This window comes from Thalassophryne amazonica, chromosome 1, assembly GCF_902500255.1.
Source record: "Thalassophryne amazonica chromosome 1, fThaAma1.1, whole genome shotgun sequence".
In the NCBI taxonomy this organism is placed as follows: Eukaryota; Metazoa; Chordata; class Actinopteri; order Batrachoidiformes; family Batrachoididae; genus Thalassophryne; species Thalassophryne amazonica.
The window spans coordinates 121,997,050-122,011,069 of NC_047103.1; the positions used below are offsets into that span (position 1 = coordinate 121,997,050).

Here is a 14,020-nt window from a genome sequence, read left to right on the forward strand (position 1 = left end):
GCATCTTCAGTAATGGAAGCTTTGAACATTGCCCGTTCTGTTTCAATGCCATTAACCTCCAAAGGGATGCTAGAAAAGCTCCGCTGGAGGTGTGAGTTGGGCTTACCAGGTCTGTCCAAAGTCCTCCCCATCTTCTGATCCAACTCACCACCATATGGTGATCAGTTGACAGCTCTGCCCCTCTCTTCACCTGTGTCTCCAGAACATGAGGCCTCAGATCAGATGATGCAATCACAAAATCGATCATCGATCTTTGGTCTAGGGTGCTCTGGTACCATGTACACTTATGAGCAGAGGTGGGACGAAGTCACTGTCAAGTCATTCTCAAGTCATGAATCTGCAAGTCTCAAGCCAAGTCTCAAGTCAGCTTACAAACAGTTGGTGGTCATTATGACTTGAGACTTGACTTGAGACTTGATTTGAGACTTGCAGGTTCATGACTTGAGAGTGACCTGCTGGTGACATCTCTGCTTATGAGCATCCTTATGCTTGAGCATGGTGTTTGTTATGGACAGTCCATGACTAGCAAAGAAGTCCAATAACAAAGGACCATTCGGGTTTAGATCGGGGAGGCCGTTCCTCACAGCACGCCACTCCAGGTGTCTCTGTCATTGCCCATGTATGCGTTTAAGTCCCCCAGCAGAACAATGGAGTCCCCAACCGGAGCCCCATACAGGACTCCATTTCTTCTTGGAGTCCATTCAGGGACTTCAAGAAGGCCGAATCCTCCATACTGCTGTTCATTGCATATGCACAAACAACAGTCAGAGTTTTCCCTCCCACCACCTGAAGGCACAGGGAAGCGACTCTCTCACCTACCAGGGTAAACTCCAACATAGTTGCGCTCAGCCGGGAACTCCTGATTATCCCCACACCCACCTGGCTCCTCACACCCTGGGTAACTCCAGAGAAGAATAAGGTCCAACACCTATCAAGCAGAGTGGTTGTGGAGCCGAGGCTGTGCATGGAAGTGAGGCCACAACAACTAACTGGTATTGCTCTACCTCCCACACAAGCTCCGGCTCTTTTCCCCACAGTGAGGTGACGTTCCACACCCCCAGAACTAGCCCCTGCCGCCTGGGTATGGTCCACAGAGGCCCTCGACTTTCACTGCCACCCATGGGACAGTGCACCCAATACCAGTGGTGCGGGTGTTGAGCCCACAGGGTGAAGATTGAAGGTCCACATTGCCTTTTTGGGCTGTGGGCAGTTGTGCGCCAATATCACCCATCGCAGCCAGTTTGTCATTAGATGAACAAATACATCTGCTGTTGTCGGAACAGTCCTTCCAAGAGTCATACCATGCTGGAACAGCCGATAATGCAGGTAATACAAATGACTCGTCATTGTGGACAACATTTTTACGTCATAGGTATTCCCAGCCCAGTCTCACTTTTTTTTTCATGCTCCCATCACGAAATTATTCAAATTTTCATGAAGGTTTTTTTAAATTCACTATTACTAACCCTACTTCTACCCACAACCCTAACCTTAACCATAACCTAACCCTACTACTTCCCCCAACCCTAACCATAACCACCCCGACCCCGCTTCACTTTGAATTTTGTGCAGCCATCACAGAATGTATTAGAATGAATTTGTGCTGCCATGACGACAATGATGCGCTTTCCGTTACAATATCGCAAACCAATAGATTAATGTATATTTCGTGCTGCTGAATCATGACATGCCGTGAGACTGGGTTGGGATTTCCTGTTCATGATCGTTGTCTTCTCTCACTGGCAGGCCAATATCGCCAAATCTAACAGCTCCTCTTTTCCGTAACCCGTGGTTGAAACATTTCTGTCTTTTAAGTGCTCTCTGATGCTTTTAATCAGCCTATTCTCTGCCATTGCATTACCTGGATGATCTAAACATATGCTCCAAATGGCAATGTGGTTTGTTATGCCCAGCCAGGCTTAGGTAGGTGGAGCATACGCACATGCGAACTACTGCATGGCACCATGGCTCTTCAAATCCAGCTATTGGCATGATTTCTTCAATATCTACAGAGAAATTGCATTTCCTTTTCTCATAGTGATTTGTGGGTATTTTCTTGCATGCTGTCAGTGGTGGGCACAGCTAACCAAAACGTTAGCTTTGATAACTGGTAATCAGCTAACTGAAAAGTTATCTTTTTAATTCTAAACCGATAAACTGCCTAAAAACTTATTGGAAGCTTCAGCTAACCGATAACTTTCAATTTTATCTCCCATACACTCTCAGCTGCTAACAAGCCAATTTTGAGTTTAAACACCACCAAAGCTTCTCATAGAACCAAGATGGCAGCTGCATTTCTTGCGCTTCAGCAACCAATGCGGCGTCTACTCTTTATAATATCTATGGTCATTCGGTGACAGCACATGCACTCCACATTACTGTCGCGCTCGTGCTGGAAACCCAATCGAACGGCATCAAGATGAGGTCATACTGCCATCTGACCATGGTTGGAATATTCACACAGCATGTCCTAGGCAGATCGGACCATTTGGGCTACAGTCAAAGGACTGCACAAAATGACTGGCCACATCCAACTCTGGCTGAATGTCATGATTGCGCCAGCCTTCACACCAGCGGCCAAATGATCGTGAATGGCGGGCAAATGCCCATTTGACAGACACTCGGCCACAGTTGAGGTGCCACCCACAAACTTCCAACAGCAGTTGCTGAGCACTTAGAAAATGTGGCCCTATTCACACGGCCAGTGCTCCATTCCTTCACAACCCCAATCACAAACCCAAACAGCCAATGAGCCAGCGCTTCTGTCTTTGTGCGCTCTGGCCCCTGCTGTAGGAAAGCATCATTTACCTTGACAGGATACAGTGGTCCAGCGATGAGGCAGAAGTCTTGAAATGGAAAGCAGGTTTGAATTATGGTTTTGCTTTATAAATAAAACTAGCTGGGGTACCCGGCGCTGCCCGGGTTAACCTGTTTTAGACATAGGCCAAATGCCAATCATTTTAATCAAAACAATTGCCCAACATTTGTTTTTGTAATGCTGATGTCTTACAGATGTAATATTTAATGGGCTAAAGTTTGTCCAGCAGAACTATAAGAGGTGGAATCCCCAAACTAAGTGGAAATACTTGGTTAAAAGACAAACACATTTGAAGTCCTTCATGCAGACTTTGTTTTGCAATCACATTTATAACAAAATTACATACAAAGATAGGTAACTTTAAATGTAAGTATCAATGAATCAAAGAGAATAGAATCAAAAAGAATAGATTAAAGCATTAGTCCAGTAACCATAAAGAATTAAAGTGAAAGTTATTTTTGTCTAAGGGGGGTGTAATTAAAATTTTGACCACTTTACTCAGGCTTTCTTGATGACATCTTCAGGATTGGAGGGGGAGTGGAATTAGAATTCTGACCGCTTTATACTTTTTGTACTCAGGCTTTCCTGATGACATCCTCAGGACAGGGGGTGTCTATTTATCTTTTATGGCCCTGGTCGTGGTGCAGGCGCAGTTCAATCAAACTGAAAGCAGAATGCTTACATCCCTCCGCACACAGCGAGTCATTTGTCACACGAGGCAGAAATTATTAAACACGCCAGATAGTTTGCTTTTAGGTCAGAAAGGTGGATGACTCACAAAATCCACCGCAGACGAGGGTATCCTGCTTAAGCATTTGACCATGCATGCCATTTGGAAAATAGTCTTCCCCCATGTGCACCAGGCTTTATGAGCCAGGTTTTTTAAAGAAGATGAAGAATGTCCAGGACAGGCCCTGAGGCCTATTGTGCCATTGTTTAGTCATTGATAGCTTGATGCAAATGAGAGTCTTTTACCCTCTGAATGGGACACCAGTTCAACCTAGGATACTTCCACAGCCGAGGCCAATATCCATTTACAACTATAGGCGGACTGACAATGCTGATGAAGTGTCTTGTTCAAAGACCAAACAGTGTGACTAGAAATCAAATCTAGGTTTACATATTGGTTTACATAATCTCTTTAACACAAAGAGTTGTATGCTCTGCATGGAGTTTTATAGTAGCAATAATAGTAATATTAATGATGACTTTGTTCATGTTGCACTTCTCATCAGAAAATTGTGGTACATAATACAAAAAGCACAAAAGTTAAAAAGCTAATTTTGTGTGTGTGTGTGTGTGTGTGTGTGTGTGTGTGTGTGTGTGTGTGTGTGTGTGTGTGTGTGTGTGTGTGTGTGTGTGTGTGTGTGTGTGTGTGTGTGTGTGTGTTTTCAGGTCAAAACAAAGTTTATAATTACATTATTATAATGTGAAATACTTTGTAGTCCAGGTTGGCACACCCGTGAATAGAGATACAGAGACACCACATTTAGTACTCATTACTGCTGGGAATGAAACAATCTTGGAAAAGTCTTGTAACAATTATGCTAATTAAGGTATCTGGGCTGTCCCTCTTTCATCACCAGGATGGCTCCATGAACTGGCTAAACGCTTAGGAACACCATACTTCCTGGCACCACTGGCCTCTCTCTTGGGAGCCTCAGATATTCCTCAAAGTACTGGGACAGAAGGCCTCATTAACTACAGCCATTTGAATGCCTCTGGGTTGGAGCCATTGCATGGAATGGGGTTGCTTGGTTCTGTCCACTGGAACAGCAACAAGACAAGAGCAAGGCAGTTGAATACCTCTGGGATGAGTTTGAGTGGAGGTCCATCAGTCAGGAGCTCCTATGTGACATCACTCTACTTTGCTCTAAGCAGTTTGACCAGCGTGGGCTTCGGTAACGTTTCAGCCAACACAGATTCTGAAAAGATCTTCTCCATCTGCACCATGCTTATTGGAGGTGGGTAACACTATCAATTTCGCACCAACAATCCAGAACCAAATTCTGAACTACATTAACTTTAACTATCTTGAATGAGGTCTAAAGTATAGTTCTTGTAGCAACATTCAAAGATGAAGTTGTGCCAGATTTCAAGTATTATGTAGACTAGCTGAGCTATTGCTGAGTGCCTAAATTGTGAACAACAGGATTTATAATGTGCTTAAAAAATACAAACTAGCTGATCAGGAGCTGAGGGGAGCGCCTTAAAGCGGTAATTCACGATGTATGGGTCACATAATAAGATGCTATTGGACTAACATGAGCATGAAAACCCCTTAGCATCACACAATGAGCTAATATTAATGTTAGTAACCATGCTAATAGGCTAATGTTAGCATGAGCTGAGTATGTCTAGCGTGAACAATGTGATTTTTAATGTGGTTTAAAAAACATACTTGCAGTTACAATTTTGCTTAGAAAAATGGTACTGCACATCTTCAGGTAATTTTACATAACATAACAACATAACAACAGAAAGGGGACTTAGAATTTGGTGTGCCTCACTGGTACTTTGACATCAACAGTAATTTTAAACAGGAGTCCAAAGTTGTTCTCAGTCGACTTAGAAAAACAGATGTAGTCCATGATACTTCCAAAAAAAAGGACTTAGTGTACGTCCTCATTCCAGTGACAAATCGCATCAAAAATTTGTCCAGGTTTTCATCCTAACAGCTCTTCGTGCCTCCAGAAGACTTATGGCGTAGTGGATATTTTTTGTGTGTATTACAAGAATTAGTACCGTCAATTACCTCATTCAAATCGTCATCCGTTGTCAAAACAAACTTTGCCATGTTTACCTTAACGCTGCCCCCACTAGTGTGTACATGGGTGGGGTTTACACCGTGCAATGGTACAAAACGTAAGGAACCAAATTTGCACGGTAAATGGAACATATTTGCATGCTAAATGCAATGCAACACAAATGAGACTAATAACTAGACCTGGGTATCGGTTAAAATTTCAAGAATCAAATTGAATCCAATTCTTAAGATTCTGAATTGCTGATTTCAATTTGATTCAATCCGATCTGATATCGATTTGAGTTAATGTTATTAAAACCATTTCTGAGTTCTTACCTAATTATTTAGCAACATATTAATACTAGTATTATATTGACATTTGACAGCAAATGATGTTTTTATCAACAATTTATTTTTTTTTTATCTTTAAAGTAAGGCTGTAACAAGATTTTTTTAAAGTATGTCTTTACTTTGCAAAAATTGGCCCCCAATTGCAGGCAATAGTGTTTCAGAAAGTTATAAATTTTAAATTTTTCTGAGTGCAAATGGTCCCAGTCTCCCCTACAAATACTTGCATCTGCAGCATTGGCAATGCAACACGCTGCAAGAGAACTTCTCACACAGCCGCCGCGAGTGCTGGTGGAGAAGACTGATTGAAAAGTAAGTCCACACCAGAGAACCTTGGTGCGTGGTCCCGCGGCAAAGGCACATTATGAGGAACGAAAGAAAAAACAAACACTACTGTGTGAATTAAACAGCGGACAATTGTCTTTTCTTGCCTGCAACAGACAAGAGTCTCATTCGCCATGACTGACATCTTTAAATGGCTTTGACAGAGGTTGATGAATAAATTGTGGGCCTGCTTCTAAATCAGAATCAGCGGGTCCACAATCAGTGTAGAGAAATTATAATTTTCACATCCTCGGAAACAGCACAACAGCCCAACTGCAGTGTAATTTTTTCAGGGATGCTGTTCCGACTGTGGTGAGAAGTTCATATATATATATATATATATATATATATATATATATATATATATATATATATATATATATATATATATATATATATGTGTGTGTGTGTGTGTGTGTGTGTGTGTGTGTGTGTGTATCTGTATTTTTTTTATTGATCTTTGGATGTATGAATCAATCTGCGGGAATTAAAATGAGAATCGATTTAAAATTGACGAATTGATCTTTTCAACCTAGCACTATAAATCCATGTCACGTGACATAAAAAGCACCAATCAAATGACAAGGATCCACTCAGCCTTTATATAATATATAATATATACATTTCACAGTGTCAGTAAAATGCCAGTGACTTCCTGAACTCAGCTATCAGCAGTGTGTCTATAAGTGGGGACAGTGTCAAACTTGTGAGATTCAGTTATCTCTATGAGGGCAAGGGACATCATGAAAGAGTCATTAGGTCATTGGACAGAGGTGTAGAAGCCAATATGCTGATAACTTTGTCAAAAGATAAGTGAGCACATTATAGGAGCTCTGGGGATTCTGATTTTATTGTGCAACCCCAATTCCAATGAAGTTGGGACGTCGTGTAAAATATAAATTAAAAACAGAATACAAAGATTTGCAAATCCTCTTCTACCTATATTCAATTGAATACACCACAAAGACAAGATATTTACTGTTCAAACTGATAAACTTTATTGTTTTTGTGCAAATATTGATCATATCAAATAAATATCAAATATCAAATATAGCAAATATCATATCATTTTGAAATGGATGCCTGCAACACGTTTCAAAAAAGCTGGAACAGTGGTATGTTTACCACTGTGTTACATCACCTTTCCTTCTAACAACACTCAATAAGCGTTTGGGAACTGAAGACACTAATTGCTGAAGCTTTGTAGGTGGAATTGTTGTATGGCTGGGGGGCCTGGCTGCCTTTTTGTTTCTGTCTTTTGTTTTTCCTTCCAGGTGGCTTGCATTTGGGACTGAGTGGCTGTGTTGCTGAGGTTATCAGGACCTCACCCTGATCACCTGCGGCTCGTCAGGACTCACAGCTGTGGTGCATCTATATGGATTGGAACATGGTGGCATTTAAGACTGGAGTATACAATGTGTATTTGCCAGAGACTCGACCTTGTGACCAGACGGGTGAGATCGTCGTCTCGGGAGCCATCTCATCATCAGTGGATGCAGAGAACGTCCAGGGTTTGATGCACGGTCTGTGAAAGAGGAGGGGGTGAGGTCTCACGCTCGTCAGCACACTTCCTGAGGTACGTTAGATTTTGTGACTAACGTTTATACAGTCAGTAAATGTGGTGTCCCTCACACCTTATTATATTGAGCTGTACGTTAGTCATGTATCGGCTTCCACTGCAGTGGAGTTTTGTGAACTGGATGTTCCATGCCTGCAGGTTGGGAAGCTGATTAGTAATTAAGCCAGGAAGTGTTTGCTGTTTATGTACACCTTTGAGTGGTCTCTCTGTGTGTAGAGTGTGGACTCACATAATGGTTCCTTCTTTCACAGACTCGGTTTGTTGCGGCCACCTGGGGGGTGTCGGCGGGGTCCTTGGGTCCGAACGGCTTCTGGCTCCGGACCGTTAGCGCTGCTGGGAGCGCACCGTATCACCACCACGCCAGACCGCACACTCTTTTGTTGTTTTGTATCACATCACTGTTATGTATTAAATTCAGTTAGCCTTTGTACCGTGCTCTGCTTATTTCATACTGGGTCCTTCAAACGCTGGTCGGTTCTCCGAGCTGCGTCCGACACATAACAGTAGTCTCTGGCCAAACATCACGGACCCAGCGGTAGCAGAGACGGTAACGCGCCGGGAAGGCGGCAGCAGACGTTCAGTAGTTATCCGGATCAGTTGCGGGTGCTCTCCGCCCGGATGGTGCGTGTTTGAGACCCATTACTGAATACTGATTTGTGCTCTCTTGCAGCCGTGTTCCTGTGTTTGTGCCTTATCCGTGGGTCGTGGTGGAGTGTGACTGGCGACGGCTTCGCGTCACGCTCCGACCGGATAAGAGGTTTAAACGGGAGCTGCAAGAGTGTGTCTGTAATGGGTGCACGCGCACGGCGGAGCTCTGTGGCACGGGTCGCTGAGCTTCCTGTGTTACAGTTGTCGCCCCGTTTCCCCGGATAAAGATAACTACTGCGTCTGTTGTATCAGCTCCGGCGTTATTTAGTTGAGCACATTTTGGTCGTGTGTTGCACACAGCTGCGCACGGAGATGCAGCTCGTTTGTTTTTTGTCACCAAAGGGGTTTTTTTCATTGTTAGCACTTTGGCTCCCTCTTTTGGTGACTTAGTCACATTACCATTAAGCTCTTAAGTTACAACAGACGTGTTCGACTTGTTTGAGCTTAACGGTATACGTCACTGATTTGTTTTGTGTTAGTTCATTTCGTGTGGGTGTTTTTTGAGTTGGGTTTTGTGTGGGATTTATTTTTTTCTTTTCCACTGTTTGTGTCTGGGGTTGTGACCCTGCAGCCTGTCTAAGAAAAAAAAAAAAAAAAAAAAAAAAAAAAAAGGACCCAAACAACTGTATGTTGGTCTGTTAGTCTTTCTTTTTATTTCTTTTTGTTGCACCTCCCCAGGGTTTGATGGGACGGTCCCCTGGGGGGTGATGGGGTGGTACTTGTTTTTTTTTTTTTTCTTTTTGTTTTTGTTATGCCCTCTCTTCTCCTCTGACTCCAGCCGGGTGAGCCGTAGTGTCGGCGTTGCTGGAGGGGTGCAGTTTGGTTGTGCTGGGTATTTCCCAGGTAGCCTCTGCACCCGGGAGGGGGGGGGGTTTGGGGTATTTTCTTTTTCTTCCCTCTCTTCTCCTCTGGCTCCAGCCGGGTGAGCCGTAGTGTCGGCATTGCTGGAGTGGTGCAGTTTGGTTATACTGGGCGTTTCCCGGGTAACCTCTGCACCTGGGGGGGGGGGGGGTTTGATTCCCTGTTCCACCTCCGGCTTCAGCACGCCTTTGGCCGTCTGCCATCGGCGTGGCTGAGGTTTGGGGCAGTGGGATATACCCGCAGCTAGTGGCTGGTGTAGAAGTCGGAGGAGTGGCGCCGGTTTGTTCTGTTTGCCATAACCGCTGTTCCACTCCTTCCGGTTGGCTTCTGGGGTATAGTCACGGTTGGTGACACTGGACGTGCTTCCAGTTTCCACTGCGCCAAGGGGGTGGGGTTGGGGTTGTTTTGTTTGTATGGTTTTTTTTTTCTCTCTTCTTGTTTTTCCCCCCAGTTTCCGCCCTCAGGGTTTGACTGTGGTGTCCTCTGGGGGGAAAGGGCTGTGGGTCCATCTAGCCATAGACGGCCGGGGCTGGGTCCGTTGGTCATGAGGGGAGGCGTCTCCTGGGGTTGACGAGTGGTCCTCTGGGAGGCGCTGGGAGTCCCCGTGGGTGACGTTGGATTCCAGAGGGACCTCGGCTGTGGTTATTACTCCTGGAGCTGGCGGGAAGTCCTCTGGGGGGTGTTGGTCCCTACATGTCGTTTTGGGGGGGGGGGGGGTGTTTTAGCGCTTTTATTTGTAAGCTTAAGTTTGGGGTTTTTCTTTTCTCCTCTTCCCGGGGTTTGATAGGACGGTCCCCTGGGGAGGGGGGGGGGGTGGTTTGGTTGTTTGTGTTTGTCTTTTTTGTTTTATGACTAATGACCGCACATGGTTGGATAAAGGCTGACCGCACAGGTTTAAGAACTCCTGGCCACACCTGTGCTAAGTGACTGACTGAAACAAAGGCAAGGATGCAGCCAGAGGAGAGGACATCAACCATTCTGTTGGAAGACGAATGCAGATGCGGTTTCCAGCCATGGTCCCTGGAGGGGGGTGTTTCTCCTGGGCCAGGTTTGTGTGGTCGCCGGGAGGCTTCCCGTGAGGGTGGGGTACTGTTGTATGGTTGGGGGGCCTGGCTGCCTTTTTGTTTCTGTCTTTTGTTTTTCCTTCCAGGTGGCTTGCATTTGGGACTAAGTGGCTGTGTTGCTGAGGTTATCAGGACCTCACCCTGATCACCTGCGGCTCGTCAGGACTCACAGCTGTGGTGCATCTATATGGATTGGAACATGGTGGCATTTAAGACTGGAGTATTCAGTGTGTATTTGCCAGAGACTCGACCTTGTGACCAGACGGGTGAGATCGTCGTCTCGGGAGCCATCTCATCATCAGTGGATGCAGAGAACGTCCAGGGTTTGATGCACGGTCTGTGAAAGAGGAGGGGGTGAGGTCTCACGCTCGTCAGCACACTTCCTGAGGTACGTTAGATTTTGTGACTAACGTTTATACAGTCAGTAAATGTGGTGTCCCTCACACCTTATTATATTGAGCTGTACGTTAGTCATGTATCGGCTTCCACTGCAGTGGAGTTTTGTGAACTGGATGTTCCATGCCTGCAGGTTGGGAAGCTGATTAGTAATTAAGCCAGGAAGTGTTTGCTGTTTATGTACACCTTTGAGTGGTCTCTCTGTGTGTAGAGTGTGGACTCACATAATGGTTCCTTCTTTCACAGACTCGGTTTGTTGCGGCCACCTGGGGGGTGTTGGCGGGGTCCTTGGGTCCGAACGGCTTCTGGCTCCGGACCGTTAGCGCTGCTGGGAGCGCACCGTATCACCACCACGCCAGACCGCATACTCTTTTGTTGTTTTGTATCACATCACTGTTATGTATTAAATTCAGTTAGCCTTTGTACCGTGCTCTGCTTATTTCATACTGGGTCCTTCAAACGCTGGTCGGTTCTCCGAGCTGCGTCCGACACATAACAGGAATTCTTTCTATTCTTGCTTGATGTACAACTTCAGTTGTTCAATAGTCCGGCGTCATTGAGCTTCATAATGTGCCACACATTTTCAATGAGTAACAGGTCTGGACTGCAGGCAGGCCAGTCTAGTACCCGCACTCTTTTACTATGAAGCCACGCTGCTGTAACATGTGCAGAATGTGGCTTGGCATTGTCTTGCTGAAATAAGCAGGGACGTCCCTGAAAAAGAAGTTGCTTGGCTGGCAGCATGTCATGCTCCAAAATCCAGATGTACCTTTCAGCATTGATGGAGCCATCACAGATGTGTAAGTTGCTCATGCCATGGGCACTAACACACCCCCATACCACCACAGATGCTGGCTTTTGAACTTTGCGCTGGTAACAATCTGGATGGTCTTTTTCCTCTTTTGCCTGGAGGACAGGACGTCCATGATTTACAAAAACAATTTGAAACGTGGACTCTTCAGGCCACAGCACACCTTTCCATTTTGTGTCTGTCCATTTCAAATGAGCTCGGGCACAGAGAAGGTGGCAGCATTTCTGGATGTTGTTGATGTCTGGCTTTTGCTTTGCATGGTAGAGTTTTAACTTGCACTTGTAGATGTAACAATGAACTGTGTTAATTGACAATGGTTTTCTCAAGTGTTCCTGAGCCCATGCGGTAAGATGCTTACACAGTGATGTTGGTTTTTAATGCTGTGCCGCCTGAGGGATTGAAGGTCACGGGCATTCACTGTTGGTTTTCAGCCTTGCCACTTACATGTAGAAAGTTCTCTAGATTCTCTTAATCTTCTGATTATATTATCGACTGTAGATGATCGAATCCCTAAATTCCTTGCAAATGAACGTTGAGAAACATTGTTCTTATACTGTTGGACTATTTTTCACGCAGTTGTTCACAAAGTGGTGATCCTTGCCCCATATTTGCTTGTGGCTGAGCCTTTTGAGGATGCTCCTTTTATACCCAATGACACTCACATGTTTCCAATTAACCTGTTCACCTGTGGAATGTTCCAAACAGGTGTTCTTTGAGCATTCATCAACTTTCCCAGTCTTTTGCTGCCCCTGTCCCAGCTTTTTTGAAATGTATTTCAGGCATCCATTTCAAAATGAGCAAATATTTGCACAAAAACAAAAACGTCTATCAGTTTGAACATTAAATATCTTGTCTTTGTGGTGTATTCAATTGAATATAGGTTGAGGAGGATTTGCAAATCATTGTAATCTGTTTTTATTTACATTTTACACAACATCCCAACTTCATTGGAATTGGGGTTGTATGATTGTTAGGACTTGGGCCTAACCAGTGACATTATACAATGACTGGATGTATTTACTACTAGATTTATTCAGTCCTTGGGTACCACTGACTTTGTGTCAGATGTGTGGTTACTTAGAGAGACCCAGATGAGGCACATTATTTACATTAAGAAGGAATGTCAATTGCAGCATGACTGCTGTGTGGATTGTTTCCGGGGACCATGATCCAACATACAAGTGCTTCAGTGAGGACACCAGCAAATGGATATGACCAAGAGAATGCTCAAATATCTGTCTGTCTCAGATATATGGTGAAGATAAGTAAGACCATGGTTCATCCGAAGTTGCTAATGTGCTAATTGAATCAGCACATGATCCTTGACCTGACTTTGCTCTAACCTATGAATATGATGTGTCACATGAGATATAGTCACATAGTTATTCATGTCGGCACCAATGATGTCAGGATGAAGCACTCAGAGGTCACAAAAATGGACATAGAGAGGACTTGTGACCTAGCCTGAAAGATCTGTCGGCATCAATTAATAGTCTCTGGTCTACTCGCCTCCCAGAGTAATGATGAGGCATTTAGCAAGCTAACATCGCTAAATAGGTGGCTGGCGCAATTTTGTAGACAGCAAGGCTTTAGCTTTATTGATAACTGGCCTTCTTTCTGGGCCTGCCATGGCTTGCTGATGCCGGATGGCCTCCACCCTACTGGGGAAGGCGCCACCATCTTGTGTACAAACATAGATAGAGTTCTACAGGGAGGGTAACATTAGGAATTTACAGCAGGCCACGGAGCAGGTGATTAGAGACCCTGCAAGGCTTATGACAAATGTGGGTGTGGAATCCATTAACTTAGTGGGGAAATTAGTGCAGAAAATGCACTATGGTGATAGTGCAGTTTATCTGCCAGGGAGGGAAATTCAACAAGTTGAGACTGTGGCCTGCTTCCGTAGACGTGTCCATAAAAATCATAGAGGGATATGCTTTGCAAACTTAATACCTGTTACTATACTCAACAAAAATATAAACGCAACACTTTTGGTTTTGCTCCCATTTTGTATGAGACAAACTCAAAGATCTAAAACTTTTTCCACATACACAATATCACCATTTCCCTCAAATATTGTTCACAAACCAGTCGAAATCTGTGATAGTGAGCACTTCTCCTTCGCTGAGATAATCCATCCCACCTCACAGCTGTGCCATATCAAGATGCTGATTAGACACCATGATTAGTGCACAGGTGTGCCTTAGACTGCCCACAATAAAAGGCCACTCTGAAAGGTGCAGTTTTGTTTTATTGGGGGGGATACCAGTCAGTATCTGGTGTGACCACCATTTGCCTCATGCAGTGCAACACATCTCCTTCGCATCATCCGTGAAGAGAACACCTCTCCAACGTGCCAAACGCCAGCGAATGTGAGCATTTGCCCACTCAAGTCGGTTACGACGACGAACTGGAGTCAGGTCGA

General features: G+C 44.6%; 1 protein-coding gene across 1 annotated transcript in view; it reads left to right on the plus strand.

Moving 5' to 3' along the window:
- The window catches only part of LOC117513706 (potassium voltage-gated channel subfamily H member 3-like), a 519,543-nt gene that overhangs the window by 285,746 nt on the left and 219,777 nt on the right, over positions 1–14,020 (plus strand). The window contains exon 8 of the mRNA XM_034173951.1: positions 4,405–4,782. Within this exon, the coding sequence (XP_034029842.1) occupies positions 4,405–4,782 (378 nt within the window). The remainder of the gene's footprint in view (positions 1–4,404; positions 4,783–14,020) is intronic.